This window comes from Coccomyxa subellipsoidea (genome assembly GCF_000258705.1).
Source record: "Coccomyxa subellipsoidea C-169, whole genome shotgun sequence".
In the NCBI taxonomy this organism is placed as follows: domain Eukaryota; kingdom Viridiplantae; phylum Chlorophyta; class Trebouxiophyceae; family Coccomyxaceae; genus Coccomyxa; species Coccomyxa subellipsoidea.
The window spans coordinates 1622155-1647143 of record NW_005178037.1 but is presented as its reverse complement, the minus strand read 5'-3'; the positions used below and the strand labels follow the sequence as shown (position 1 = coordinate 1647143).

Below are 24989 nucleotides of genomic sequence, written 5' to 3'. Positions count from 1 at the left end.
CCATCACCCTCTTCATAGTCTACCCACACCCATATGTGGCCACACTTCAAAATTTGGTCACAAAGCTTCCCTCTACTCAGCTGGCAGAGGCAGGCCACTCATTGTACTGCCCAGTCTGTGCATCATGGCTGTACCACTTATTGGTGCTGCTTGAGAAGTATCCGCCGCTGCTGACGTCATAGTAGAGGCCGGCCTCTGCATTGTAAAAATATCCGCTGCCCGGATCAAGAATATACCCGGCCGGTGCCTGTGCAGACACCTCGCCTTCTGGCCCCTTCTCTGCCAGCTCCCTCACCTTGAGGGCAAAGCAACTCGTCGTGAGCTCATAAATGTTGGACGCCGACATTAAACATATGCCGGGCTTGTCAGGATGAAGTGCAGTTGGCTAAAACAAACTTGTTCGTGTGCAGAGAGGTATGTTTCAAGTGCACCTTTGCCACAAGGTCATCCTTCTCCACCACGATGCCAGTGGGGTCGGCACCCCTCTCAATCAAAAACCGCTTCAGCTCCTTTATCGGCCAGCGGCTGTAGTCCACGGCCTCAGCTTCCTTACCCTGTGCTGCCACTGTCGGCCCACTCGCCTGCGCAAAGCAATCCTCAGGCGAGGTGCACAAAAGTAACGTGCTAAGCAATTGCTAATTGCTTCTGCTTCTACTATGACTAAAGCCGGGCCCCGTGGCAAAATCGAAGAGGATGTATATGCAAGCTTAGCCAAAATTCTTTCTGCCAAGTTTAGGCAAAGCACAGACCTGAGCTGCTGCAGGCGGTGCAGCTTCCACAGCTGCTTGCTTCGCCGGCTCTGCAGGAGCTGTAGCGCTGGGGGCTGCTGCTGCTGCCACTGTGCTGGGAGTCCCATGCCCGTTCACGCCACTGGGCCCAGCAGAAGAAGGCCCCGCGTCTTCCTGCATGGCGCCAACCATCTCCTGATCCGCAGCTCAGCCCGCCATACGCATTTTATGAAACCCCACATGCAGTCATACACATCGGAGGCACGGCCATGCTGAATAAGGGGTACAGCACATTCGATTCACTCAGGGACCAAACCTGGGATTCTGCAGGAACCTAATTAGAAAAAAGAGGGATGCAGACATTAATGCAGAGCGAGCGCTGGAGATGAGAGGACGGGCTGCCTCGCAAGCGCTAATTGAGCTTGCTGCACCTGCTTGCATAGTCTTCAGTCTTTCATAGCTATTCCAATTTGACGGCACCTGCTTTGTGTCAAATCCGTCGCCGAACATGTCGTCATCCCCGTCCGCGTCGGCGAAGATGTCTGCGGCTGGCGCGAAGAGGGCGGCCGCACGCTGGAACTCCTCGCGGCATGTGCTGTACACGTCCAGCTCGCCGCTGTCCATGAGCGCGCTGGCCGCCTCCGTGATTGCATCAAACGCCGCCAGCGCCGCCGCCTCCTCCGGCGTCCTCTCCGCCTTCTGAGCCGGCCGCTGCTGCTTCCCTGCTGCAGCGCAGTCATCCCTGAGGGTTTGGCAGCAAGGCAGCAGTATGCCTCCTCATTCTGACATGCGGCCACTCATTGTGTTTGGACATGCTGCCTTCGCACCAAGAAGAGTATGTCTTCTTCGCACCGGTGAAATCTTCCTGCTTTGGTCTTTGGACAATGCTTCTTCATTGCACAACCTTGCGGGGCAAAACAGGATGGCTGTGTGCCGATGCGCTAATGAAGAGCATTGTGGCAAGGGGCCCACCTCTTCTGGCGGGCTTGGGTGCGGGCGGCCGCAGCCGTTTGAGGGCCTCTGTGACGGTCTCCCCCGGCTGCAGCAGGTCGGCAATCTGGCGCTTGAGCGCGGCAGCCTGCGCGCCAGACATGTCCGGCGCGGCCTCTGCAGCCGCTTCGCGTGCCTGCTGCTCCTCGATCTTTCGCCGCACAGCCGCACTCACCACCGCATCTGCGCGCCACAAGAGCCTTAGTCATGTTTCTGACACCCCTTGCCATCCAAACGGCAATGGCAGGGTAGGAGAATAATCTAAAACTAAAAGAAGGCATGTCAGACCTGCTGGAGAGGCTTATATTGGACCCCGACAAGAGGCTCAGCCCCAAGGAAGCCCTGTGCCACCCCTTCATCAAAGACACTGCTGCCAAGTGATGCCTGCAGGCTGTCAAGGGCTGAGTGCTCCAGTTGTGCTGACCCCCTGTCACTCAGTTGCGAAGCCTTCAAGCTTGTGATGCAGGCTCTGCTGGGACTGGTTCCTGCATGCTGAGTGGGCCTGCGCTTGGAAACACTGTGCTGAAGCTGTACTTGGCCTGTTTGGCGGTTGCTGCAGCAAAAGGGACATGGGTTTTGGAGTGCACAGGTGTGTGCAAGTCGAGCAGGGTAGGTGGCGAGTTGAGACACTGATCTTGCGGCGATTGGAGGATGTCATATTGTTTTGGCAGCTGGACAGCCTGTAGAAAGTCATCGGGGGCAGTGCGTTTTGCCATGCCCGCGCATCAATGTGACCCAAATGCAGTGAGCAGCAGCTCATCAGCAACTTCCATGTGATGCAAAGCTCACCTTTGGAGCTGGCAAGCCAGGCATCCTTCTCCAGTTCTTCCTCGTCCTTGTTTCTGTGCTCCACATAGTGACCACCCTCATCAAAGTACCCCTCCCTGCGCTCCTGGGCCAGATTGAATGGCTCCAGCGTGACTCCATCATCCTCCTCCACCTCCAGGGCCTCCTCCACTTCTTCCAGGTCGCCAACACCCACAAGCTCCGTCTCTGCAAGCAGGCAACAGTATCCTGCCTCAATATGGAGAGCCCCACAGACACTAGCGCATTGGAGGCAGTTGAAGTGCATCAACCCATGCTAGGAGCAACCCATGCCCATAAAAGTACAGGTACAAGACGTCTCTTGATGTGAGGTGCTGATACCTTCGGTCTGGGCCTTGCCCTGCCGCTTCTGAGCGCGCTTCACCTGTGCCATGGGCACTTGGGACTCCTTAATGGTCCCTCCCTCCTCCTGTTCCAGCTCCTCAAGCGTTTTGCCTTTCTTGGACGGATCCCTGACGGGGGCACCTGCAGAGTGGGGAAGGAGCTTGGTCATGAAGCAACCTGAGCAAGATAGCCCTCTACAGCGCAGGGACGCGTTACTGTTGGGAGTATATTCGACACATTATCTAATCAGATAATTTCAGCGTTATCGTCAGTGGGCATTGGATTAATCTGTCTGGCCCATGCCTACCTGACTGTGCTTGCTTCTTGGCTTTCTTTTTCTCCTCAACTTCCCGCATAGCCTCCCGCACAAGCTCGTCCGTGCCCATTGATGCCCCCATATTTTCCATTTTACGTTTGCCGCTCATCGTGACTGTGTGGAGGCTATTACAAGGGGGTGTGGATCACATCAAAGCATCTTGATGGCTGGATTAAAACACACATATGACATTGATTGGCAAGTTTGGCATAGTTCCTTCTCAAATATTCTTATGATTCAGCTCTGCTGGCGAGTAAGTCTCGCCCAACGTCGCGCATATCAATGCAAGCAATGATTAGGCATCGATGATATCAGTCATCCAAACGTACTTGCTGACGCACTTTTGAGGTTGAAGCAGGAACAGACACGAAATTGACATGACTCCGAGAAAAGCTTCTCGAAACGATAGGTAAAATTAGGGAAGTGGTCTCATCTGACTGCTCTGCTAAAGGGAGCAGTTGCAAAAAAGCACAAAAGCGCCATCACCAACTTTTGCTGATTGGTGCTGGATGTTCCGGTCTGCCATTGGAGGCCTTAGACGATTTCAGATTTCGGCTGTGTTGACTAGACCCATGGCAGCTCCATACCACATTCAGGCTTCAGCCAGATCCGCGCCGACACATATTAGTTCTGCGGCATCACCTGTCCATCTCCGGCTTTCCAATCCTTCATCTGGTGAGTGATTTGGGCAAAGATGAGAGGCTGTTAGCGGGGAACGCGGCAGTCATGCAACGCTCAAGGTGCACCATGCCATGGAGCATCTACAGGCATGGGAACGTGAACAAAAACTTTTCCTGTGCAGGTGGACGCGTGTGGCCCTCTGCTGCTTCCTTTGGTGGCCGTTTCAGCCTTGTCACAGGTACAGCAGAGCATGCCTGTCTACTCGCCCACAGCCCTCTGACACAGCTGCGCCCCACATTCATCGGGCTGTAATGATCTCTATGCTTGGGTGCAGGCCAGTCCGTTGTAGCCAAGGTAGCGCGTTTGCAGCCATCCATCCGCTGTTCCAGCACTGGAGGATCAGGCGGAGGCGGTAGCTCAGCAGGAGGAGGTGGAGGTGGGGGCGGTGGCGGAGGTGACTCGGGGTCCGGTGGCGGTCTCTGGGCCACTTACCTGCGCCTGCTGGAGACCCAGCCGGTAGAAATCACCTCATTGACTGCCCATGCTTTTGCCCAAGCCTTACTGTGCCTTGTACAATGTGCAGTTGGGCCTCAAAGTGGATGGACCTCCTGTGAATAGAGTCTCTCATGCTGTGCATGCATGCAGCATAAATGGCAATGGTCCGATGGATGTTGCAATGGCTGGGCAGGTGTTCACCAAGGCCTGGAGCGCTGCTCTGCTGAACGCCCTGGGGGACGTCCTTGCCCAGCTTGTTGTGGACAAGAACGAGAAGCTGGACTGGAAGCGCCTGGGCATTTTCACCATCCTGGTGCTCTTCCGTTTGACCTGAACACAGATGGAATTTTCCATGAGGGACTGACTCTCTGCACAAACCTTTACATATCTGTTGAGCGCATCAGTGAAGTTGGTGTGCTTGCACAGGGCTTCACCATCATTGGCCCGCCGCTCCACTACTGGTACCTGACCCTGAGCAAGGTGGCAGTGACCGGCTTGGCAGGTGCGCCCGCTGGTTGCTTGTCAGCGACTACTCAAATCCGTTTGTGCCTTTACGAGTGCAAGGAGATTGTTGGCAGCTACACCAGTCCAGACATGTCAATGGCAGTGTTCTTGCTGCTGCAGGGACATTTGTCAGGATGGCCCTGGATCAGCTTGTGTGGGCACCCATCTTCCTGTCCACCATTGTTGCAGCACAGTTCACAATGGAGGTAATTGGCAACCACCAATAGCACACTTACCGCGTTGAGAGTCTCGCTTACAGGCTGCATGCCTGTGTTGATATCTCTCCTATTCCGTTCCAGCTGCGGCAAGTGACATCAACGTGTGATGCTGCAGGGCAAGGCTGATCAGGTGATTCCCAAGCTGAAGCAGGACATGAGGGCGATTCTGATCACAAACTGGAAAGTCTGGCTCCCATTCCAATTCTTCAACTTCAACTTCGTGCCTCAGCAGCTTCAGGTGTGCATTTGAGATCTTATCTAAGTGCTGCAGCATTGCTGGATGTACGGCTGTTGCTGCAAGCAGTGATGCAAGACGATGTGACCCTTTTCTCACGTCAGACGTGTGCCTGGCAGGTGCTGGCATCCAATGTCATGGCGCTGGCCTGGAACATCTACATGTCATCCATGAGCCACAAGGCGGTGGCACCAGTCTGAGCATGGTATGAAAAAGACACAGATGCAGCCGAGAGATGCTGGATCCTTGGAGTCATTTGTACCAACCCTGAAGGCTTCCCAGTCTGTGCGGAGCTGGAACACGAAATGTGGTGCCTGTGTTATTCTTGCAGCATGCCAATGGAAATGCCGGCTGGGCGAGTGGCTGGCTTATTTTTGCCAACACTGACCCTGGCAGATTCTGACTGCGCATCAGGCTCAGCAAGCCTGAGGCTTGTGCACCAAAATGGTTGGTGCGCACGCCAGGTGCCACCAGTGCAGTGCATTGAGTAGACACCCAAAGGTATTGCGCCTTTGATTTGCGGTCAACGGTCAGCTATGTCTGAGAAGATGGCCTGCTGCGAACTTGCATAGTGCGGCCATGCCGCTTGTCTGCGGGAGTATTCATGCAGATGTTTGTTGATCAATTAATCATCAATATTGATATATATGATATTCATGAACTTTGTATGATGAAAATTGTAATGCAAGGATTTTAGACACCCATGCATGCGAGCACTTATAAGCAAGTGGCTTACTGAGTAAGCCTTACTCGCGCTATAGACAGACTGCATTCGCTCATCAGGGGGGATTTTTTAATCTCCTCGGAAAGTCTCCTGGACTGAAGATCAGCGCATGCCTATTCAGGGAGCAAACCATGCAAACCATGCTGACCTGTGCATGTGACTCGATAGCTGACTGGGAGCAAACCGCAGAAGGCATCTGCGCCGCAATGCTGGCCAAGCTTTTGGGTACTGCTGAAATATTCTTTAACAGAGACTGCTGGCTTCCTTTGTCTCTTATATTCTCGGCCCAAAAGTAGCCAGGAGCCCGTCCGCTGTGCGCAAATTCCTAGACATTGCTCTCCTCCGGAAGCCCACGCCTGGCCACAAGCAGCGTATTGCGCGTGGAAATTTGCTGCTTTAACCAGTGTTACCGCTAACATGAGCCTTGAAGACATCGAACATTGCCTGTGCGACTTCATAGAGGCGACTGTGCACGAGGTCCTGCATCTGCGTGGCATCTACAGTCCCGAGCTATTTGCGCGACAGAGGCTATTCAACATCGCAGTCAGGAAGTCTCGTCATCCGAAGTTGACAGACTATATACATGGCGTCGTGCAAAGCATCAGGGTGAGGGCTCGGGGACTTCCTGTACGTCCGCGATGTGTTCTCTGGTGGTTAGATCGCAGCCTTTGGGAAAACCCAAACATTGACTGCATAGGAAGATGCAACCAATGAGCAACACAAAGTGAATTGGCAGATTTCGGATGATCCCGTGTTCCTGTCCATTGTACAAGGTGTGAATTTGGTTCATCACCTCTTGAACTTCTGTTTCGCAGGAGCCTTTGATGCAGGGAGTCATTGAGAAAGTAGCCATCCTCATACTTGACAGCTGTGGTTGCGTCGTGGAGAGATACATCATTAACTTGAGGGTGCGCATGCAAGAGCAACACCCGTGGTTGTTTGTTTTATGATGGGATCGCTTGAAACCTGGAAGAGATGATGGTGTGCATTGCATGGCGCAGGTACAACCCGAGATCCTCCAGTCTGTGGAACTGGAGGACGTCGAAGTTGCCCTGCGGGGCTGCTTGCTGAAGCTGCAGTACGCCAATGCATCGCTGGGTCCGTTGAAGAAAGGTGCATGACCCTCTACGATCCGCAAGTGCTATGTATGTGCATTTGAACCTATGCCGGTACAAGTGCAAAGCGCTTAGTTGCGATTGATCAAACAACCACCATGCATGAAGCTGGTACCTGCTCTTGCCAGTGATGCAAATTGTTTGTAGTGTCCTGCCTGTTACAGGATTGCCTGATCATGGTCGGAATAGGCACTCCTCACTGTTATCTACCTGCGCGCAGGCTGCACATTTGAGGTTGTGGCCTACACGACCAACCGCAACAGCGTGCCCCAAGAAACCTGGGTGGATGGGGAGCCAGCATCTCCTGTGTCCAACAGTGGGGACCTGTCAAGCATCGTGCCCATCAAGTCCTGCCAGGCAGGCTCCGGTGCCTTTCGGCTGCAGCTGTTTGCAGAGTACTGAGCCGATGGGATCTTGGTCGTTGCTTTTCTTTGCGCTGTAATGTTTCATTAGGCTGCGTATGCGTATTCTTTGGGCGTTAGTGTCAGATACTGTTAAATGGATGGTGCAACAACCTCCTTAGGTGATGCAGTGCCTTGGGTAGTAACACGAGGGTGCTGCATGCTTGTATAGATTTTGTGGCCTGCTCTGGAGAGATGCTAGCTGAGAGCTGCTTGCTGGCCAGCTGTGTGGCAGGAAATCTTGATGTCAACAGGACTTTTGAATTTTGTTCAGACCTTTCAGGAGGTTTATCGTGGTTGCAATAAGAGCGTCACCAGAGGCATGCTCTGAAGCCATGAACATAGGTCGTTTGTTGCAATTTTTGCTCTCGTCTATGTGCTGCTGGATGCAGCAAGTGTATGTAGATATGAGGCGAGATTTTGCAACAGAACATACAGTATACTAAAAACTACGCTTATAGCATAGTTAGGTGGTGAGTTATTGCTCAGTGTGTCGGCATATGAGGGGTGGACAGAATGCCAATGCTGGCATGCTAGGCCTTACAAATTTTGATGTTGGCGAGCTTTCCAGAACCTGCCAAAGTTTTTGAGAGAGTAGACTTCATGGTGGGCCTACTTGGTTTTTCCACTAATTTCGATTTTGTCCTGTTGAAGTTGGCAGTGAAGCTGTGCTCACAATGCTTTGGTGCAGCAGATTTGCAGCATGAGATGTTGCCTGGCGCCCAGTCTGGATTTGTGGCAGTTTGATGAAATTGGGGGGAGGTGATCACCATGATGGCAAAGCATGTCACAACAATCAGATGGGGATTACCAGCAATGCCATGGCCAGTGGCACCAGCATCATGTTGCCAATGTGGCACATTTCACTTGCACCTGCCAACGCATATTGTACACTGGCAGTCTGCACGCCCTGTCATAGCCTACCTGAGGTCGGTCTGCCACGCGTTGGCCGGCCGTGCGGTGACCGGTGGTACAACAGTGGTAGTAGTACTGGTAGGCGGTATGCATGCATGCATGGGGCGATACTGCCAGGGGGGCCCAGTGGGCCATATATCGTGTGTGAGACGGTGCCTTCCCGCTGGGGTAGTATTGGATCAGGCTTCCAGATGGTTTCCTCTGAGGTCTGATAAGAAGATGGTGGAGGGGGCCATTGGCAGCTTCTCCTGAAAGGGAAGCTGCCTCCCTAGATTAAAATCAATCTCTCAATATGAAATTGAATGTGAAGGAAGGCATTCTCTTTATCAGCTACTGTGCCTTGTGTAACCATCGCAATGTCTCATGGACGACATTCGGAGCGACGTCCACAAGGATCTTGCCGATCATGTAGCTGTATCAACGTTTGTCTTGCTGCCAAAATCTGATTCCAGTCTGAGAGGTGTGTGACTCTTTCAATATTTTTGTCCTAGAAAAAACTTCATGCAGTCTAATTTTGCATTTCGAAGGGGCCTTCAAAGTTGACAACGGTGCTGAATTTGCAGTCAAGAAGGTTGACCAGAATGCCATCGCCGTGGATGAGGATGGCGATCTCATACTAGATCGATATGACGAGCTCCAAGAACGCATTATTATTTGCCATGCATGCTCAACAGGTCTGAATTATGTGGGGCTGCAGGTGAGACATTTCATACTGGATGTCTCCCACTGCAAGTGGCAAAGGAACCTTCCACCACTGTATCGTAAGGAAGCCTCATCAGGGCAGCCCTTTGCAGCTCTTCTTGTCTGGCATGTCCAGGTCTGGCCAGGAGCGCTCCTGCTGGCAGACTACATCCTGGCAAATGAGGGTCTCTTCAATGGCTGCATGGGGCTGGAGGTTGGGGCAGGCACTGGCTTTGCAGGCCTGGTTCTTGTGCGCACTGCGCGTCGAGTGTTTCTGGCAGACCATGACCCGGCAGTCCTGCGCAACTGCCAAACAAACGTAGAGGCAAACCAGCACCTCTTCAGGCAGGGGCCGGATGTGGCCCTGGTGCGCGAAATGGACCTCTTCCATGCTGTGCCATCTGAGCCGGGTCCTCTGAAAGCCTCTCGTGAAGTAGGTCAGGCCCGGTGCCTTCCCCTTCATCCGCGGCTGCCTTGCATGCTCCTGCTCAAGCCTGTAAAATTACCCACTTTGATGGATGTACGAGTGCGCCTCAGCAGATACATCCTAAGCTGCTGTCCTTGCTCTTATCATTGTCCATCAATGCACAGCAGGTGATGGAGAAGATGAGGCCTTCAGTTGGCTGCCAGAGGATGTGGCAGAGCTGGCTGATGTGCAAGTGATACTGGCGGCAGACATGATCTATGACGATGACCTCACAGAGGCCTTCATGCGGTGCATGATGTCATTCCTCAAGCCTGATCCAGGCAGGCCAGGTGAGACAGCACACCAGTGACTGAACACCCCCTTTGTATTCTCCAACTGCGTTGTCCAGTCGACCTTGAAAATGCAAGGCAAACATGAGGCGAGTGTACCAAGTATACCTTTCTGTATGCAGGCCTGCAAAGAAGAGTGCTGCTCAGCACAGAGAAAAGATACAATTTTGCCAAGTACGATGTGGCGCCTCAGCCACACGCGTATTTGTTCTTGATGAGCCTTATAAGCGCAAATTCAAGTGCAGAAGGCGGCATGCAAGCTCGCAGACTTGACACAGATCAGATTGATCAACGGTTTGAATATGTTCGCAGTGAACATCTCGAACTTTGGGAGCTGACATGGTCATGCCAATGATAATGGCGGTGTGCTTCACAATCTGATAGCTTCAATATATATTCTATGTTATTTTTTGACTTACACACGTGCCTGATCAAGAAGCTTAGCATGACGCCCAATGAAATTGTTTCGGGCTGACCATGGTGGTGAGGTGATGTGCTACCGTGAGAGGTTTTTTCAGTCAGATGGTGGAACTCTAATTTCAAAGACTCAGCATTGATAGAGTATCATTGCACAACTCTCTTGCGGTTCTCACCACACATTTAGAGGAGTAGCAAAGGATGAGTGCACCCCACTTGCACCAGTGTGGACATTTTACCCACGCGCCTGTAGCATACAATTTGAGTATGCTCCAAACACAGTGATGTGATGGACCAGGTTTCCGCGCAAAGAAATGTCAACCTTACATGCAGATGCAAAAGTCCACGTCTCTGATCGGAATTGTCTATTGCTAAAAGAGCTCCTGCTTCCAACCCGGTGCCATTTTCCCCCATACTTCGAGTTGGTGTCATATCATGCAGTGTGTGCACTACTCTGCATATACTCAAAAAGGACCATTCCACTAAACCGGCTACACAAGGTCACTGCTGAAGACAACCTCAGTGATCATCTGGCGGATGACAGTTTCTTCATGCTGACAAGGTTGAATTCAGAAGACAAAGTCTCCATATGTACTGCATGGTGCACATGCACAGCTGTCACAAAACCAAGTAGCAGAAGATCCTGGGCACTGTCCCATGCTGTGGACAGCATTGGATATGGAAAATTTTCAGCTGGATTGAAAGCTCAGGCACAGAAATTAGGCTTATGTATACCAAACTGTGCTCAACCCTCTCGCTCTTTGCTGCCTCTGATATCCCCCATGCTGCAACACTACCTGGAGAAACGCACTCTCTGGACTAGAGAGGAACATTACCAAAAAAAAGCACAATTGTCTTGGTGATTTCAGTCAGCGTCCACGCTGTTCACGTATAACCCCAGTCTTGTGCATCCCCCATGCTTAAGCATGTCGCAGCAGGTCATCTCTTGTGGTGGCAGGGGGGCCTCAGCGGATCATGTAAGTACAAGAATCATGTAAAACTCACAAGGACTCGCCCTTTTGTAGTACAAACATTGCTGAAGCAAGCACACTAGCCATCCTGCAGAGGAGCGGTTAGTCGCACAGGCGGACAATGTTTATTTCACTGGAACCTCTCTTTGAACCCATTGGTACACTTGGCACATCTGGTGCATCCACATGCTGGGGTTGCTCAGAAGAGCAGGAGACACATGATCACAAAAGAGCCCAGCATGAGCAGCAGCCTTGACAGAAATGCCTGCATGCAGACATCACAATGAATGATCCCTCCATGAGAAACTGTGCAATGTAAACAAAGCAGCTCAGCCAGAGGAAAAGTTAAAGCTCAGAGCAAGTCATACCTGATGTTGCTGTTCTGCTGTGAGAGGCTCCGCAAATCCTCCTTGCCCTGTGTTACACAGGCGTTCAAGCACAAGTAGGGTACAGACTCGTCACTGCTGCAAGACTGGAAGTAATGCCGTTGGGGTCACCTGGAGCCTGCTGCATCCCAAACAGAGTAGGGAGGATGCCAAGTCCTGGCTGAAGATTCACATTCCCTGACTGCTGGCTCATGCCGCCCCTCTGCATGCACCCAAGTATTGCTCAAGTTTTGCAGCAGCATCATTCTTCTCCGTACTCCTCAGCGAAGGGCAACTGCACCTCTGCAATGGTTGCGACATGTTTAAAAGTGGTTGCAGATTGTCTACTGACCAGCACAGGCGCAATCCGTTGCCCTGCTGGCCTTCGTGGCACAGGACCATCCTCGTCCTCCTCTTTGTTGCCCAAGGACTGGGCCTTCTGCCGTGGATCTGTGTTGTCACCACCTCGTCCATAGATAGGAATCACCTGCAACAAGGCAAAATGCATATTCGCGTGAACTCGCTGCCTCTTCAAAGGAAAGAAAAACCACCAGCAGGGGTTCCTCAAAAAGTAGATGAGGGATCTCACCTTGTCCTGCTCAATGCCGGCTTTGCAAACGGGACACACTCGACAATGAGTTTGCACCTGCATCCATCTGCAGCAAAAGAGATTCTTAAGCATCTGAAAAGCCAGCGTTCCAATCAATTACCAGAAGCCCTCCAAAGTCTGGCGCGCTCTCGTAAGCTTGCACCCGGATGCAGTGACCCACCTGTAGAGACAAGGCCAGCAATACAGATGGCCGCACATCGTCACGACGGGGGACTGAGCGAGATCGTAGCAGATATTGCACTCGAAGGCAGAATTCTCTGGGGAGTCCTCCTTGTCCTTCTCTGAAGCCACCTGAGCATGAGCCTGCACGGCTTCTTGCGCTGACACTGACGCATCAGCCATCTCGCCTGGGGAAGACAAGCCCCAAACAGAACTGTGTCCTTTCACCTACACGCGCTTTTAAGCCCACAATAGATTGCGGTCCGAGCACTCGCTTACCGCGCACCGCGCCCTACTACAATCTCAGGTTTGTCGCGAAGGACACAAGTATGGATCCACACACCTCAGAGACTCGGCTAATCCAGACAAGAGGTGGTTTCTGGAGTGGCTTCACAAGGCAATCCAATACTTTATTTCCCCCTAGGTTTTCACTTTTTGGATGTATAGACTCTTGAAACCTAGACATCGATCGTGTTATGTTGGTCTTAGTTTCCCTGACTTCTGACTTCTGGCTTTAGGCCAAAACTGTCTACGGCCCACCAGCTATTCACCTTGCAGCATTTTATCGACCGGCAAAACCATGCTAAGCAGCCCTTGTATTGTTGCTTTCTTGATCTGAAGGGTGCTTATGACAGAGTGAATCGGGTGTTGCTCTGGGAGAGTCTGCGTCGCCTGGGCATTGATGGCCACCTGCTCTCTGCCATTCAGTCTTTGTATGCCAATTCTACGGTTGCCATTAAGATTGGGAGCAGGAAGGGTCCTAGTTTGCCCTCTGAGACAGGATTGAAGCAGGGTTGCCCCCTTAGCCCAACGCTGTTTGGCTTGTTTGCAGATGGCCTGCACAGGCACTTGCTGCAGAGGTGCCCTGGGGTTGGCCCGCAGTTGCGTCCTGGCAGTTGTGTACCAGATCTAGGCTATGCCGATGACTTTGCTTTGCTCGCCACCACACCTGCTCATTTGCAACGCTTGATTGATGCAGCTGCTGAGTTTTGTGAACAAACGGGAATGGTCATCAGTGTTGACAAAACAAAGATTGTGGTGTTCTCTTCAAGTTTGCCAGGACCTTTTCAATGGCTTTGTGGTGGTGCGCCTTTACATTGGGTTCAGCAGTTTGAGTACCTGGGTGCCCTTTTTGACGGTGCCCAAGGCATTAATCTCACCTTTGGCAAGCTTCACAGGAACATGTGGGGTGTGTGGGCACAGCTCAAGCAGCAATATGGGAAGTTGCATTGCAGCATGTCAGCTGGCCTGTTGTTGCGCCTATATGATGCATGTGTGCCGCCGACTGCCTCCTACGGTTGTGAGGTGTGGGGCCTGCGCAGCCTTCCTGGTGGCGACAGCCGGCGGGGCCGGGCTGCCTTGGCCTCCTCTCACCTGAAAATTCTGAGAGACATTGCTGGCGTCCCCACCTCTGTGCATGGTGCCATCTTGCTTAAGGAGTTGAATCAGCAGACCCTTGATTGTGTGTGGTGGCGGCGCATTATCAAGTTCTGGAACAATTTGGCTGCCTTGCCTGCAAATAATTTTCACAGGCAAGTGGCCCTTGATGATTGTTGGGATGCCATAACCCGTAATGTTAAGAATTGGGCTTGGGCCTTCATGCGGGGCTTGCGCCGAATTGGGTATGAGTTTGTTATTCGGTTTGACACCCTTGTTCCTGTGGAAGTTGATGCTGTGATGCAGCTGCTAGATGCGCAAGCACTGCAGGTTTGGGATGACATTGACATTTGCCCTAGGACCTGCCCGTCCAGCAATGCCACCTTGTGTACATATCACAGATGGTTTGCTAGGCCAGCTTGTGTGCGCCACCCTTGCCAGCTCTTACAGCAGCCTTTGAGTGCCCGTTGCTTGCGTATACTGTTGAAGTTCAGGATGGGTTGTCATAGTCTGCCCAATGTCTCGGGCCGCTGGGCAAGGATTCCCCGGCCCCAGCGTTTGTGCATGCGTTGTGCCCAGCAGGTTATTGGGGATGAGCGCCACCTTGTGTTTGAGTGCCCTGCCTTGCAATCTGTTCGGGACAGATATCCTGGGCTGTTTGGTGCAGCCATTGTGACGATGCAGCAATTCATGTGGCAGTTGGACATTGTTGGTGTTGCACATTTTGTGATGGATTGTTTTGATTATTTGGATGCTGCCAGTTCATCCAATCAGCCCTAGGCGGCTGGAGTGATGTAATCTTCCTTCCTTCCTTCCTTCTGATCAGTGGAAAAGATGGTCTGCAACAAACACTGGCTTGAGAAACCTCATGTGGCAGGGAAAGGGCAAATTGCCATCCTAGGCTGAAACCCCCAGCCCCCAGACAGCTCGCAATATTCTGGGAATTTCCTTGAAGGTTGCCCTTTCAAAGTTTTATATCATATGTGTCATGTGTCATCATGTCATGTGTCATCATACATGTCATATAAGTTATATGCAGAACTGCCAGAGAGTACCCATGAGCTTTCACACAATCAGCCTGCATTAAAGACACCAAATGAGCATGCGTTTGTACTGCCAAAACATACCTCAAACAATACCAGGGAGGCCTATGATCATGGAGCAACAACTAATCAGCATTGGTAAACATCACATGCCAGACAACTCTCACAGACTTTTCAAACGATCACGTGCCACCTTGGCTTGATCTTCATATGCCCAACACTCTTGATGTCACAAATATTCGGCATACTTGTTGCAGTTCACTGGGCACGGTGCCTCTTGGCCTTGCTCCCTTTTGCTGCACCTGCCCTGGCAGCCTTGACAACCTGATCAAGGCCTTCACGAGCATCTGCCTTCTTGGATGGACGCCTGTTGAGCATCTTGCGGTCAAGGGGCCAGTACGCATACGGCTCCACCTTGCTGCTCCCCTTCTGATCACCGCCTGCCTTCCCTTTGCTCTTGAACCTGCAAGTTGCATGACCCATCAGATCCCCTGCAGGGAGAACAAGATGCATCCAGTTGTGCAGTCAAACTTCCAACTGCCTCAATGGGACAGAAAGCCTCAACATGGTCCAGGAGTGGTGTGCATGCCTGTCGCCGGTGTGCTGTCGGCCCTTCACAGTGGTTTTACTGCGGCCGCCGACGCTTGTTCGGCCCCCAATGCTGCGAGCACTATTGGCACCGGCCCGGGACGTGCGCGCGGTCTTGGCATTCGTTGCCACAGTTTGCGCCAGAGCCACCTGCACAAGGTTGACAGATGCTGAGCACTGACATGGGCTTCAAGGCAAAGGAAGCAGGAAGAGAGGCAGCAGGCAGCACGTAGCCGGAAGCAAAAGGAAGAGGAAGTCATGCTTATGAGGTTATTACATCTGTGAAGAGCAAATCTCAGCTACAAGCTTGTCATCCTGAAAATGGAGCGCACTGATTTGGCGCTGGCGCTGCGCATGCCAGCGGCCAAGCCGCCGATGTGGCGAAGGTCGTCAAAGTCGCTGTCATCGCTCAGCCGGTCATCAAAGCCTCCACCCGCCCTCCGCTTGCGCTTGACACCTACACAATATAAAGTGCACAGTCAACACACCACACTTTGCTCACACTTTGCAACTTGTTGCCATGAGGAGCACGCTGTGAAGTATTTCCACATGAACCTCTTGCAGGTTACAAGTCCCCCACAAACCACACCACGCCTTAAGCAAACAAGGGGGTGAGGCATGCATATAAAAAGCACCTGGCCAACAACACTTGAAGACCTCTGTCATTCAGATCGCTGGGCTATTATTTAAAAACGAATTGTTAAGGGAAAGTCGTGCTGACCTGGCGGTGCGTCCTCGTCCTGGATAATCATGCGCCCGTCGCTGCCGCGCGCGTAGTCGTCCGCCGACCGCCGCGGCTTGGCGCCTAACGACGCGCGCTGCATCTGCCGGGTGGCCCCCACGTCCAGCAGGTCCAGCGGATCACCATTCGCCGAGCTCGCCATCACCGCCCGTGACTCACCCTGCGCGCAGCACCCTCCATGTCAAGACAGGGTCAACCCCATAGTTGCTTTTCGTGAGGCTTGTGAGGCCTAAAAGGCTACTGAAGCAGCCCGTAGACGTTACCCTGTTTGCAGACTAAGGGATTGGGAAGCTGTGAAATTTTTTCCAGCCATCAGGCCAGACAACAGGACACAGGACACAGCAGCGAAAGTAATGGCAGGCAAGGCCCGGTCGATGAGTCTGCTCCCATGCTTCTAGAGATGTCTCCCGCGTCACAATCCAGAGAGTTGAGGGTGTGATGTTATGAGAGGTTGCACCTGCTTGACGCTCCGCCCGGGCCGCTGCTGGCCGCGCTGTCCTGGTGCAGGGCCGCTGTACCTGGTGGGGGCTCCCTCGGAGCCGCCCTCAGAGAACACTTTCGTGTGGTTCCATGTGCTGCCGCGCGCCGTGGGCGCAACCTTCGCCCTCGAGCGCCCATCCTCCTCTTCGTCCACATCCATCTGCATGACAGTAACCACTTTTCCAGCAGGTGGTGCGTCCCCCATTACAAAGTACATGTGCTCTTCTGGACTCTTGTTACCTCAAATGACCTCTAACAAAGCTATCCTGTTACATGACTGCATGACTGCTGAATGCTCTGGGAGGTGTATGCTGTCAAATTATTGTAAATTGCCCCTCATTTTCTCCAGGAAAGGTGATTTGTGGCAAAAGAGAAGATGCCATTTGGTCAGCACTGAGCCGCGCGAAAATTGTGCTTCAGGGCAAGCGGCCATGTGCACCAAATGTTCAAACCAGAGAGTCGAGAGGAGTTTTGGATGGCGCACCTGGGAGCCGGCTTCGCTGGATCGCAGGCGCTGCTTGCGCAGGTTCTCACGCCGGATGTGGATGAGCAGCCGCTTGTCGCCCGCCGGCATGGCGCCCGCCACAGCGTCGTAGCCGCACCGCCGCGCCAGCCGCTCCACAATCACTCGCACCTGCGCGCCAGCTCATAACGGAAGTCATTACATGCTTGTTTTACGCACTATTCACTATGCGCTAGTCCCAGCAAAGAGCGCGGAATGCATTGCAGCAGGAGAGAAGTATCATCGAAGATGCCGTGTGAACCCTTTGCAAGAGGAAAGCACAGCCTGACAAGTGCTTCGAATTCTCTTGCACAGCGTCAGGGCAGGGAGGAGGTGCTCTGAAGTGTACAGCCCTCTCAAAAGAAATGCTAGAGATAGTACAGGGCACGAGCAGGCGAGCGGGGTGCACCTTGAGGCGGAATTTGTTCTTGGAGTCCTCGCTCCACAGCAGCAGCCCCTCCAGGATCTGCGCCATGTGCTGCTCCAGAACCTCCACCGGCAGCCGCACCGCGCACACCTGCATTTGCACAGTCCCATTCATTTGAGGCACCACTGCTTCTTCTGCCAAAAGCTGTGTTGTCCTGCGCTATGATGGTTTGCTCTCCTCCAATGCTAGCTAAGTATAATTACCTCAATAGAGTACCCCTTTCACAGCTATACTATTCTACACCTCTTTTAAGAGCCATGCATTCGCATTTGCATTTAAAATGCATTTACATCCAGACGGCATACAGGAACATATCATGTTGCCACCACAAAGCAGAGCGCACCTTGACAAAGCCGAGCACGGCCTTGACAACCTCACGGCTCTTGGTGCGCAGCAGCATGAGTACGGCGGGCAGCAGCGTTGGTGCGACCCCGCCCAGCTGCGGCGCAAACTGGTGCAGCAGCCGCGCGAGAGCCATCACACTCGCGCTGATCATGTGGGGCGAGGTGCCCACCAGGCCCCCCAGCACCATCTCAAACAGCGTCGCCAGGCCTCCCCCGCCCGATCCCCCCTCGCTACCACCTGAACACACCCAAGCAGCAAAACAACTTACAAATATCTTTGCCTTCTGGTAAGTAATCGCTGCCAATGACAGCCGCTATCCCATTCAGAGGACTCCCAGCGCTACACTCGCATCACAGGGCGCTGGTGGTAGGCTACCATGCTTCTTGATGCCAGAACTTCTACTACAGGTCACTGTGCATAGATGATCTCTTGCAATGACTCCTGATACCTCCACATCAGCAGTGAGAGGCTGGGCCCTGCATTCAGCCGCTCCCAGTATAGAAACATGTAGAACTGCTGGTGCCAGGTGGAGGCACTACCTTGGAGGTCGAGGCCGCCCATATGGGTGTCCAGGCTGGGCAGGGAGGGGGGGTCGGCCTCGTGCATGGCCTGCCCAAGGTCGACCAGCAGCCCGTACGCGGCCGCGCGCGTCTTCTGGTTCACCTCCTTCACGCACAGCACTATCTCGCTCACCAACGTCGCCACCACCTGCACACGCCAGCACACCCTCTCAGCAATTTTAATCCCCTCGTTTCATCCCCAAGAACCGCCAAAAGTTACCCCGCATTGGTTGTGCAGCTCTTGAAGGTTCCATGCAACCTGCAGGATTTTGGCTAGGTCGGATCTGCAATGCAGGCAATGGCATAATGGCGCAAGGAAGCCAGTGTGGGTATGCATGCAGCACGTTCCACCTTTGCATGTGTAGGCCGTGCCACAAAGCATATGGCCTGTCTCTATTTCTGCTGTTCACGTCCTACATGATCAAAGATGAAGGCTGCTGCATGCTTGCCCACATCTAGTACGGGCTACATAATCAGAGGTGAACGATGCTGCATGCACGCCCACAAGTAGCACGTCCTACAAATTCAGAGGTGAAGGATGCTGCATGCATGCCCACAACTGGCCTATCCCACGTAATCAAATAAAGACCCTGCTGCATGTCTACCTACAAGTAGCACGTCCTACACCAGTGGGCCAATGCATGCATGCTCACAGAGATGGACCAAGTGCGCACCTGCTTGCGCTGCTCCTCCGCACTCATGCCGGCGTCGTCCTCGCCGCGCAGGTCAACGTCGGGGGCGTCCGGTGCCAGCAGCAGCAGCACGGCGGCCTGCAGGCACGCCAGCCGGTAGCGCTTGGCGGCTGACAGCGATGATGTCACGCCCGCCAGCAAAGTTTCCAGCACCTCGCGCAGGGCCGGCAGCGTGAAATCTCGCCGCTTGGCCGTTATGAACGCCAGCAGCTTGTACGCGCGCTTCTGCACCGCTTGATCCCGCTCCTGCGGATTGCATCGCCGAGTTTGATTCATGTCTGTTGCATATTCCAACATTGATATCATACTTGAGCGGTCAGACTTGCAGTATCAAGCACAATGTTCTCTAATGTCTTTTGCACAGGCTGAGCCCATATAATCACGGTGCATAAGACGTCATGCTTGATGTCCTGTGCACAGGCTAAGTCTACAGAACTCACGGCATATAAGTTGTCATCAGAGTTGTCCATGTTGAATAACAGCAAACCTGCATGGCGCCCTTTGCTGTCGTGAAGAGCAGCTTGATGCAGTCAGTGTTCAGGCCAACGGCCAGCGCAAGCGCCAGCTCTAGGAAGGTGCACCGCTGCTCGCTCAGCGTGTTGTTGCCCCCTTGTGCCACCAACGCAGCCGAAGGCACGTCCGCCTGAGCTGCCTGTGTCAGCTGCAGCGAGCACAGAACTTGCATGTCATGTCTCTTCCCACTAGCATGCAGCTTGACTGTTTGGGTGCATTAAGTTGACTTACAGATTTAGCAAGCTCAGAAAGTCTGACCCAGTCTTGATAGGTCACATGAGCGGATCCAGATGAGCGGGTCCAGGCAGGATTAGTCTGGAAGTAAAGAGGCGCGCACCTCCACATATTTGCTCAATGCATCCTTCAGGAAGGGTGTCAAGACTGCAGGGTCACTGATGGCGGCATATGCTGATATGGCGCGTCCAGTGGGTCCTCTGAGCCCCGGTTGCGTAGCACAGAATGCATCTGCCATCACTTTGAGCCAGTTCTTGGAGAACCCACGCAGGACCGTCACATTCCTGAAGATGCACCGAGCAAGAAAATGAGCGAAATTCTGTCTTTCAATGCAACGTCAGATACCGATATTGCAGCGCTGGAAGCAGAGCCACCAGACATGCATGACTGATTCCTCGTGAGCATGCATTGGGAGCAAAGAACATAGCCATTTGGGACCGCTTGAATTTAAATATGGGGATGAGTCACTTACTGTTGTGCCAGTGCAGGTGTGTAGCTAGGAGGTGCTTCTGATGCAACACCCTGGCCCTCGTCTTCTGCATCAGACTCGTCTCCATTCGAGGTAGCACTCGGCCCTCCTGCATAGCCAAGGCCCTCTACCTGGCCTGATGCCTGTGTCAAACAAAGCCAAGAGACATGCTTAGACACCTGAAGAAAATCCTAACTGCATCAGTGTCATATGCAGAATTCAGCATGTCAGCTCCTCAGCTTGAGCACCATCAAGCCACATTACTTGCTAAGTCTCTAAGAAAATTGTTCAGACCTTCAGCACATCCCGGTTCTGCGTGCACAGGCGATATAGGGCTGTGCAAATTGGAGTATGCAGATCCGCACGACTGATGAAAGCCATGGCTATCTCCTTCGCATGATCCCTGCGCAGGCACACAATGCAATCTTGTAAGAGAGCGTGTCAAGCCGTATGAGAAAATGGAAAAGTGGTTGGTGCAAAGCAAAGAGTGCACAAGGGATTGCCTCAGGGGTAGTGACAAAGTGCTGTCCTCACATGCTCCTTGAAGCATACTTGGATCTCAACAACAATGTTTTTTCATCATCGGCAATCCCCTTGCGAGTTAAACTCGATGTGATTTACACTGGTGCTGTTCAGACAACGTGATACTGGAAACGCATTTCGAGGTTTGAGTCTGAAACGAAAATCTGAAGTGGTCCAGAATGGTAAGATGGATGTCTCAGGGCTTTGATACAAATCCTCATGTGCGCAAGGCACTCAGATGGAGCTTCGATCATGAATGTAAAGTCTCATCACAGACATCCTTTGTACCTTCCTTTCACAAGGACACACCACATATCTTCCACAGGTCAACGGGAAGAACATCCCAAGAATCTCAACAATCTACTCTGGAATAGATTCAGCGAGGGGCTCACCGGAAGGCAGAGGCGGTGTCTTCAGGCCAGGAGGCAAAGGCAGGCAGGGCCTGCCAGAGCTGGGCCTCCAGAGCACGGCACGCCAGTGCATGGGGGTTGGCAGGGTCCTTGGCAATGGAGCCCATCCTGCGAGCCAGCGGCAGCAGCGTGCCACCCCAGAAGGCCAGCCGCGCGTTGGACACATGCTGGTGCAGCATTGGCAGCAGCCACGTCCGCGCCTCCCCTATCCCATTCATCCCCTGCCCAGCAATGCAATGAAATTGAGGAAGGGACTCCATGGGACTGCCTCTGCCAGCAAGTATGCACCGTGTACCAAGCATAGCTCACGTTATCGCCTTCCCATGTGATCTTAGGCTGACAATAAGCTCACAGACAGGAATGAATCAGCACCAGCCAGACAGTGTCCAGACACTGTCCAAAGACAAATGGACACGGATTCTTATACTTGGGTATGAAAGGCAAGCGCAGTAGGGCCAGCATAGAGGCAGGGCAACTATCATGGCAGCCGTCGCACCTCTTCTAGGTTGAGCGGCAGCACTTGCAGCACAGCCTCGGGCCCCAGGTTCCGCAACGCCGAGCTCATCGCCGCACCAGCTGCTCCGGCATACTCCGCACCGGCCGTCCGCTCCTCATCATCTTCATCATCAGCCTCCTCTGCTGCTTCAGCCGCAGCCGCGCAAAGGTCTCCCACCCTCTCCAGCAGGGGCTCCGCAAGGCGCGCCCCTCGCTGGCCGAGTCGCTCAAAAAGCGCCGCAGACACTGCATTATCACACATAAACATTCTTCAGCCTCCCTCATTCTTCTTCAGACTTGAAAGGAATTAGGCAGGCTACAACAAGTGAATACAACTTGAAATACGGCGGTGAACCACAGTACCAAGGAAATCTTGCTGTGTGGCACAGCATTGATAAGTCATTACCTGCCTAAAGCACGTTCCACAAGAGTGGGTCTGCAGTGAGTCTGCCGTTTCTGTGCCCAACGGAGCTTGTCAGGTGAACAATGCAGGAGAAGTGACTAGCCCCACCTGACAGGGCGCTGGGCCAGGCGTCCTGAGTGCGCGGGTCGAGAGCTCCAGCTACGGAGGCCACCACGCCGGCCGCGGCGGACGGCGGCCCGGCCGATGCGCCCATGCCGGCGCCGGCCAGGTTCACCGCAGCGGCCACAGCCGCATCGTCCAGGCAGGCGGCAATGAGGCGATTGAGGGCCTCTTCCGCTCTTCGCCGCACGCCCTCCAAGTCACCAGTCAGCCGCGGTATGACTGCATGAAATGCGTGCGGCAAGCGCTCCGCAGCAGCTGTCGCATCAAGTTCATGCAGCCTGCAGCAATGGAGCTCACAAGTGTCAGAGTATCACTGAGATTGGGGGAGATGATCCTTCATATTGTGTTACAACAGCACTCTCAGCACTTGAGGATCTTGTCTTGAAGCGCTCAAGACAGTATACTGAGTATAGAATCGACACAAGATAAACAAACAGGAGAGAGAAGTCCACAATTCGGGTGCATGCATGTGCACGAAGCTTGAGAGAAGCTCACCGGATGTAGCCGGACTCCACCAGGTTGATCAATGAGATGAGGGAGTCAGCGTCCTTGGAATCCCATGCGGTCTCCATGTGCACCACGTTTCTGAGCACCTCCACCAGAGCGGCCGCGCTGATGCTGCTTGAACCGGCACACAAGGCAGCCAGGCACTCTGTTGCAGAGCGTAACAGCATCGGCTGACGCAGCACGTACAGCTTCAGCATCAGCCCCACCACTTCCTGCACTCTTGTCCCTGCACATGACATCACAAAGTCAATCTCATGCAAACAAGATGAATGAAAGACAACTCATCTTCGCCCTTCTGAAGGGGCACTCCAACTGTTCCGCATCAGCTTCTCAATCACTCAATCCCCTCAGAGGTTGTTGCAATGAGCTTTACCTGGCATGAGGGGTAAGGCAGGCTTGAGCAAGCCCAAGATTCTCAAGGCGTCTGTCACTGCCTTGGCGATGGCTGCCTCTGCCTCCGCCCTTTTCTTGTTTGAAGCCGCTGCTGCTGCTCGGGCTGCCACCTCTGGGCCCGGAAGCACTTGCTGGCACACTGCAGGGCACCAAGGCACCATCTCAGAAACACAATATGTGAGAAGTTCCAATCCAACATGGGTGGGTAAGTTGGTGCAGGTTGTCAATCTTCCTCAACCCAGTAGCAGTGGTATGGGTCAAATGATGAAACCGCCATTCTACCTCTTGCGACGGTGGAGCCAGCTGCATCTGCTGCAGATGTGCCACGCACAGCAGCCAGCACGCCAATGACACCTTCTTGGGCGCGCTTCCGCACTTTTGGCCGCTCGTCCAGGGAGAGACCTAGCAGCAGGCCAAAGGGCCGAGCAGCACTGGCCCACTCACGCGGATCCACTGCAGCTGTCACCATTGCCAGACAGGAGAGCACTGGCTTCAGCGTCGCAGCCTGTTAAACAGCCGCACAGCCCCTCAAACACAACGGATGCTCTGCCTGCCCAAGAGATGGCTTAATATCTGCATGCTAATGAATAATCGGCTGCAAGAGAGATCGAACCTGCTCGGCATGCTCCTCGACGAGGGAACACAAGATCTCGGATGATGCGGCAAACTTGGAGCGCAGCACAGCATTCGGGACCCTGCTCAGAGTCACTGAGAGGATTGTCCCCATGGCTGCACAAACCTGCACCAGCCCCACAGCAACATTCGGCTTCCCTTCTCCAGACATTTCCAAAATAAAATTCGATATCAGGGCCTACCGTCATGTATCACTGCAGCTTAGATTAAGAATAGCTTTCATGGCCATCTCAAGGCTTGAGCTTGCGATCCTACAGACTAATCATCATGAAAGAAGCAGCCATAGTGGCGCATGTGAACGGCTGCTGGCAGAAACACGCCTGTGGTGACTGCTGCGACTTGCCAGAAGACGCCTTTGGACTTTGAAGCGATGTCATTATTGCCGCAAACAAAGCAGTGGGAGTTGCTTCCATCCCTTCGCCTTCCAAAACTTCCAGGATCGCTCCAAGGACAACACAGATCTGTTGCGACTCCGGCTGTTTTGAGCGGAGATGTTTCGCCAGAAGCTCTGATGCAACGCTTCCCCTTGGTTTTTCATGCAGAAAGGGATCCATCTCGTGTATGTCGTCCATTTGAGAAAAGCACTGGGACCCTTACAACAGACTTGTTGGATTTCTAGCCTAAAATTCTCATACTAATACACAAATCCTGGCACATCAGCTCACACTTCCATTTCAAGTATCAGGTCTGCTTTAGTGTGCGAATTCCAAGTACGCAATAATTGCATCGCATTTGATTAAGAGGCGGCCTTGTCTTCTTTGACGGTGATGACTCAATCGATTACTAAGGTTCCAGCCTGAATGCAACAGTGGACAGCTGAAGGGACATGCAGAATGTCTGGTGTCAACAAAGTAACGACACATCAGTTCTTGAGGACTGACTATGGCAATCGCAGAGCGACATTCGGGCTTCTTAAACTCAAGGGGCGTTGACGCACTGGCACCGTGCCTGGAGCCTCCAGGCTGGAGGCCTCAGCCAAATTTCAAATTGATCAAGTTGATGGGATTTTAAATGGCATGATGGCACATGTATGCCACCAGCGTGAGTGATCATCATGATGATGGCGACACAAATGCTGAGTCTCGCCCCATTACGCTGAGCCTGAAGATTGGCAGGCTAGCTAAGCTGCGTTCAGGCCAGCAAGCCTTAAGTTAAGGCTAA

At 53.1% G+C, this 24989-nt stretch overlaps 4 protein-coding genes across 4 annotated transcripts; 1 reads left to right on the top strand and 3 right to left on the bottom strand.

Moving 5' to 3' along the window:
- Nucleotides 1-76: 76 nt before the first annotated feature.
- COCSUDRAFT_47170 (hypothetical protein) lies at nucleotides 77-3426 on the bottom strand (the record flags this gene model as incomplete). The annotated part of the gene is made up of 8 exons (XM_005648653.1): nucleotides 3175-3426; nucleotides 2865-3008; nucleotides 2508-2711; nucleotides 1701-1901; nucleotides 1209-1450; nucleotides 750-902; nucleotides 432-581; nucleotides 77-295 (listed from the first exon to the last, which is right to left on the bottom strand). Exons 1-8 carry the CDS (start codon nucleotides 3290-3292, stop codon nucleotides 77-79), a joined length of 1431 nt encoding a protein of 476 aa, XP_005648710.1. The 5' UTR covers nucleotides 3293-3426.
- A 150-nt stretch (nucleotides 3427-3576) lies between these two features.
- On the top strand, nucleotides 3577-5955 carry COCSUDRAFT_32993 (hypothetical protein). The gene is made up of 8 exons (XM_005648652.1): nucleotides 3577-3858; nucleotides 3986-4042; nucleotides 4139-4320; nucleotides 4493-4612; nucleotides 4726-4801; nucleotides 4924-5009; nucleotides 5137-5259; nucleotides 5376-5955. The coding sequence occupies exons 1-8, from the start codon at nucleotides 3756-3758 to the stop codon at nucleotides 5454-5456; spliced, it is 828 nt and encodes a 275-aa protein (XP_005648709.1). The 5' UTR covers nucleotides 3577-3755; the 3' UTR covers nucleotides 5457-5955.
- A 5481-nt stretch (nucleotides 5956-11436) lies between these two features.
- On the bottom strand, nucleotides 11437-12723 carry COCSUDRAFT_65776 (ring finger protein 5; the record flags this gene model as incomplete). Its single annotated transcript, XM_005648651.1, has 6 exons — nucleotides 12372-12723; nucleotides 12191-12257; nucleotides 11954-12088; nucleotides 11734-11824; nucleotides 11605-11651; nucleotides 11437-11501 (listed from the first exon to the last, which is right to left on the bottom strand). Coding segments are annotated over exons 1-6 (585 nt in total), but the record flags the coding sequence as incomplete, so codon positions are not given.
- A 2325-nt stretch (nucleotides 12724-15048) lies between these two features.
- On the bottom strand, nucleotides 15049-23979 carry COCSUDRAFT_41451 (NUC173-domain-containing protein; the record flags this gene model as incomplete). Its single annotated transcript, XM_005648650.1, has 21 exons — nucleotides 15049-15253; nucleotides 15356-15528; nucleotides 15711-15835; nucleotides 16100-16280; nucleotides 16578-16760; nucleotides 17085-17234; nucleotides 17512-17619; nucleotides 17873-18111; nucleotides 18414-18582; nucleotides 19109-19372; nucleotides 19614-19787; nucleotides 19977-20157; nucleotides 20346-20485; nucleotides 20637-20745; nucleotides 21257-21495; nucleotides 21771-22015; nucleotides 22281-22573; nucleotides 22791-23028; nucleotides 23176-23334; nucleotides 23478-23700; nucleotides 23809-23979. 21 exons carry the CDS (start codon nucleotides 23977-23979, stop codon nucleotides 15049-15051), a joined length of 3969 nt encoding a protein of 1322 aa, XP_005648707.1.
- Between the last annotated feature and the right edge of the window lie 1010 nt (nucleotides 23980-24989).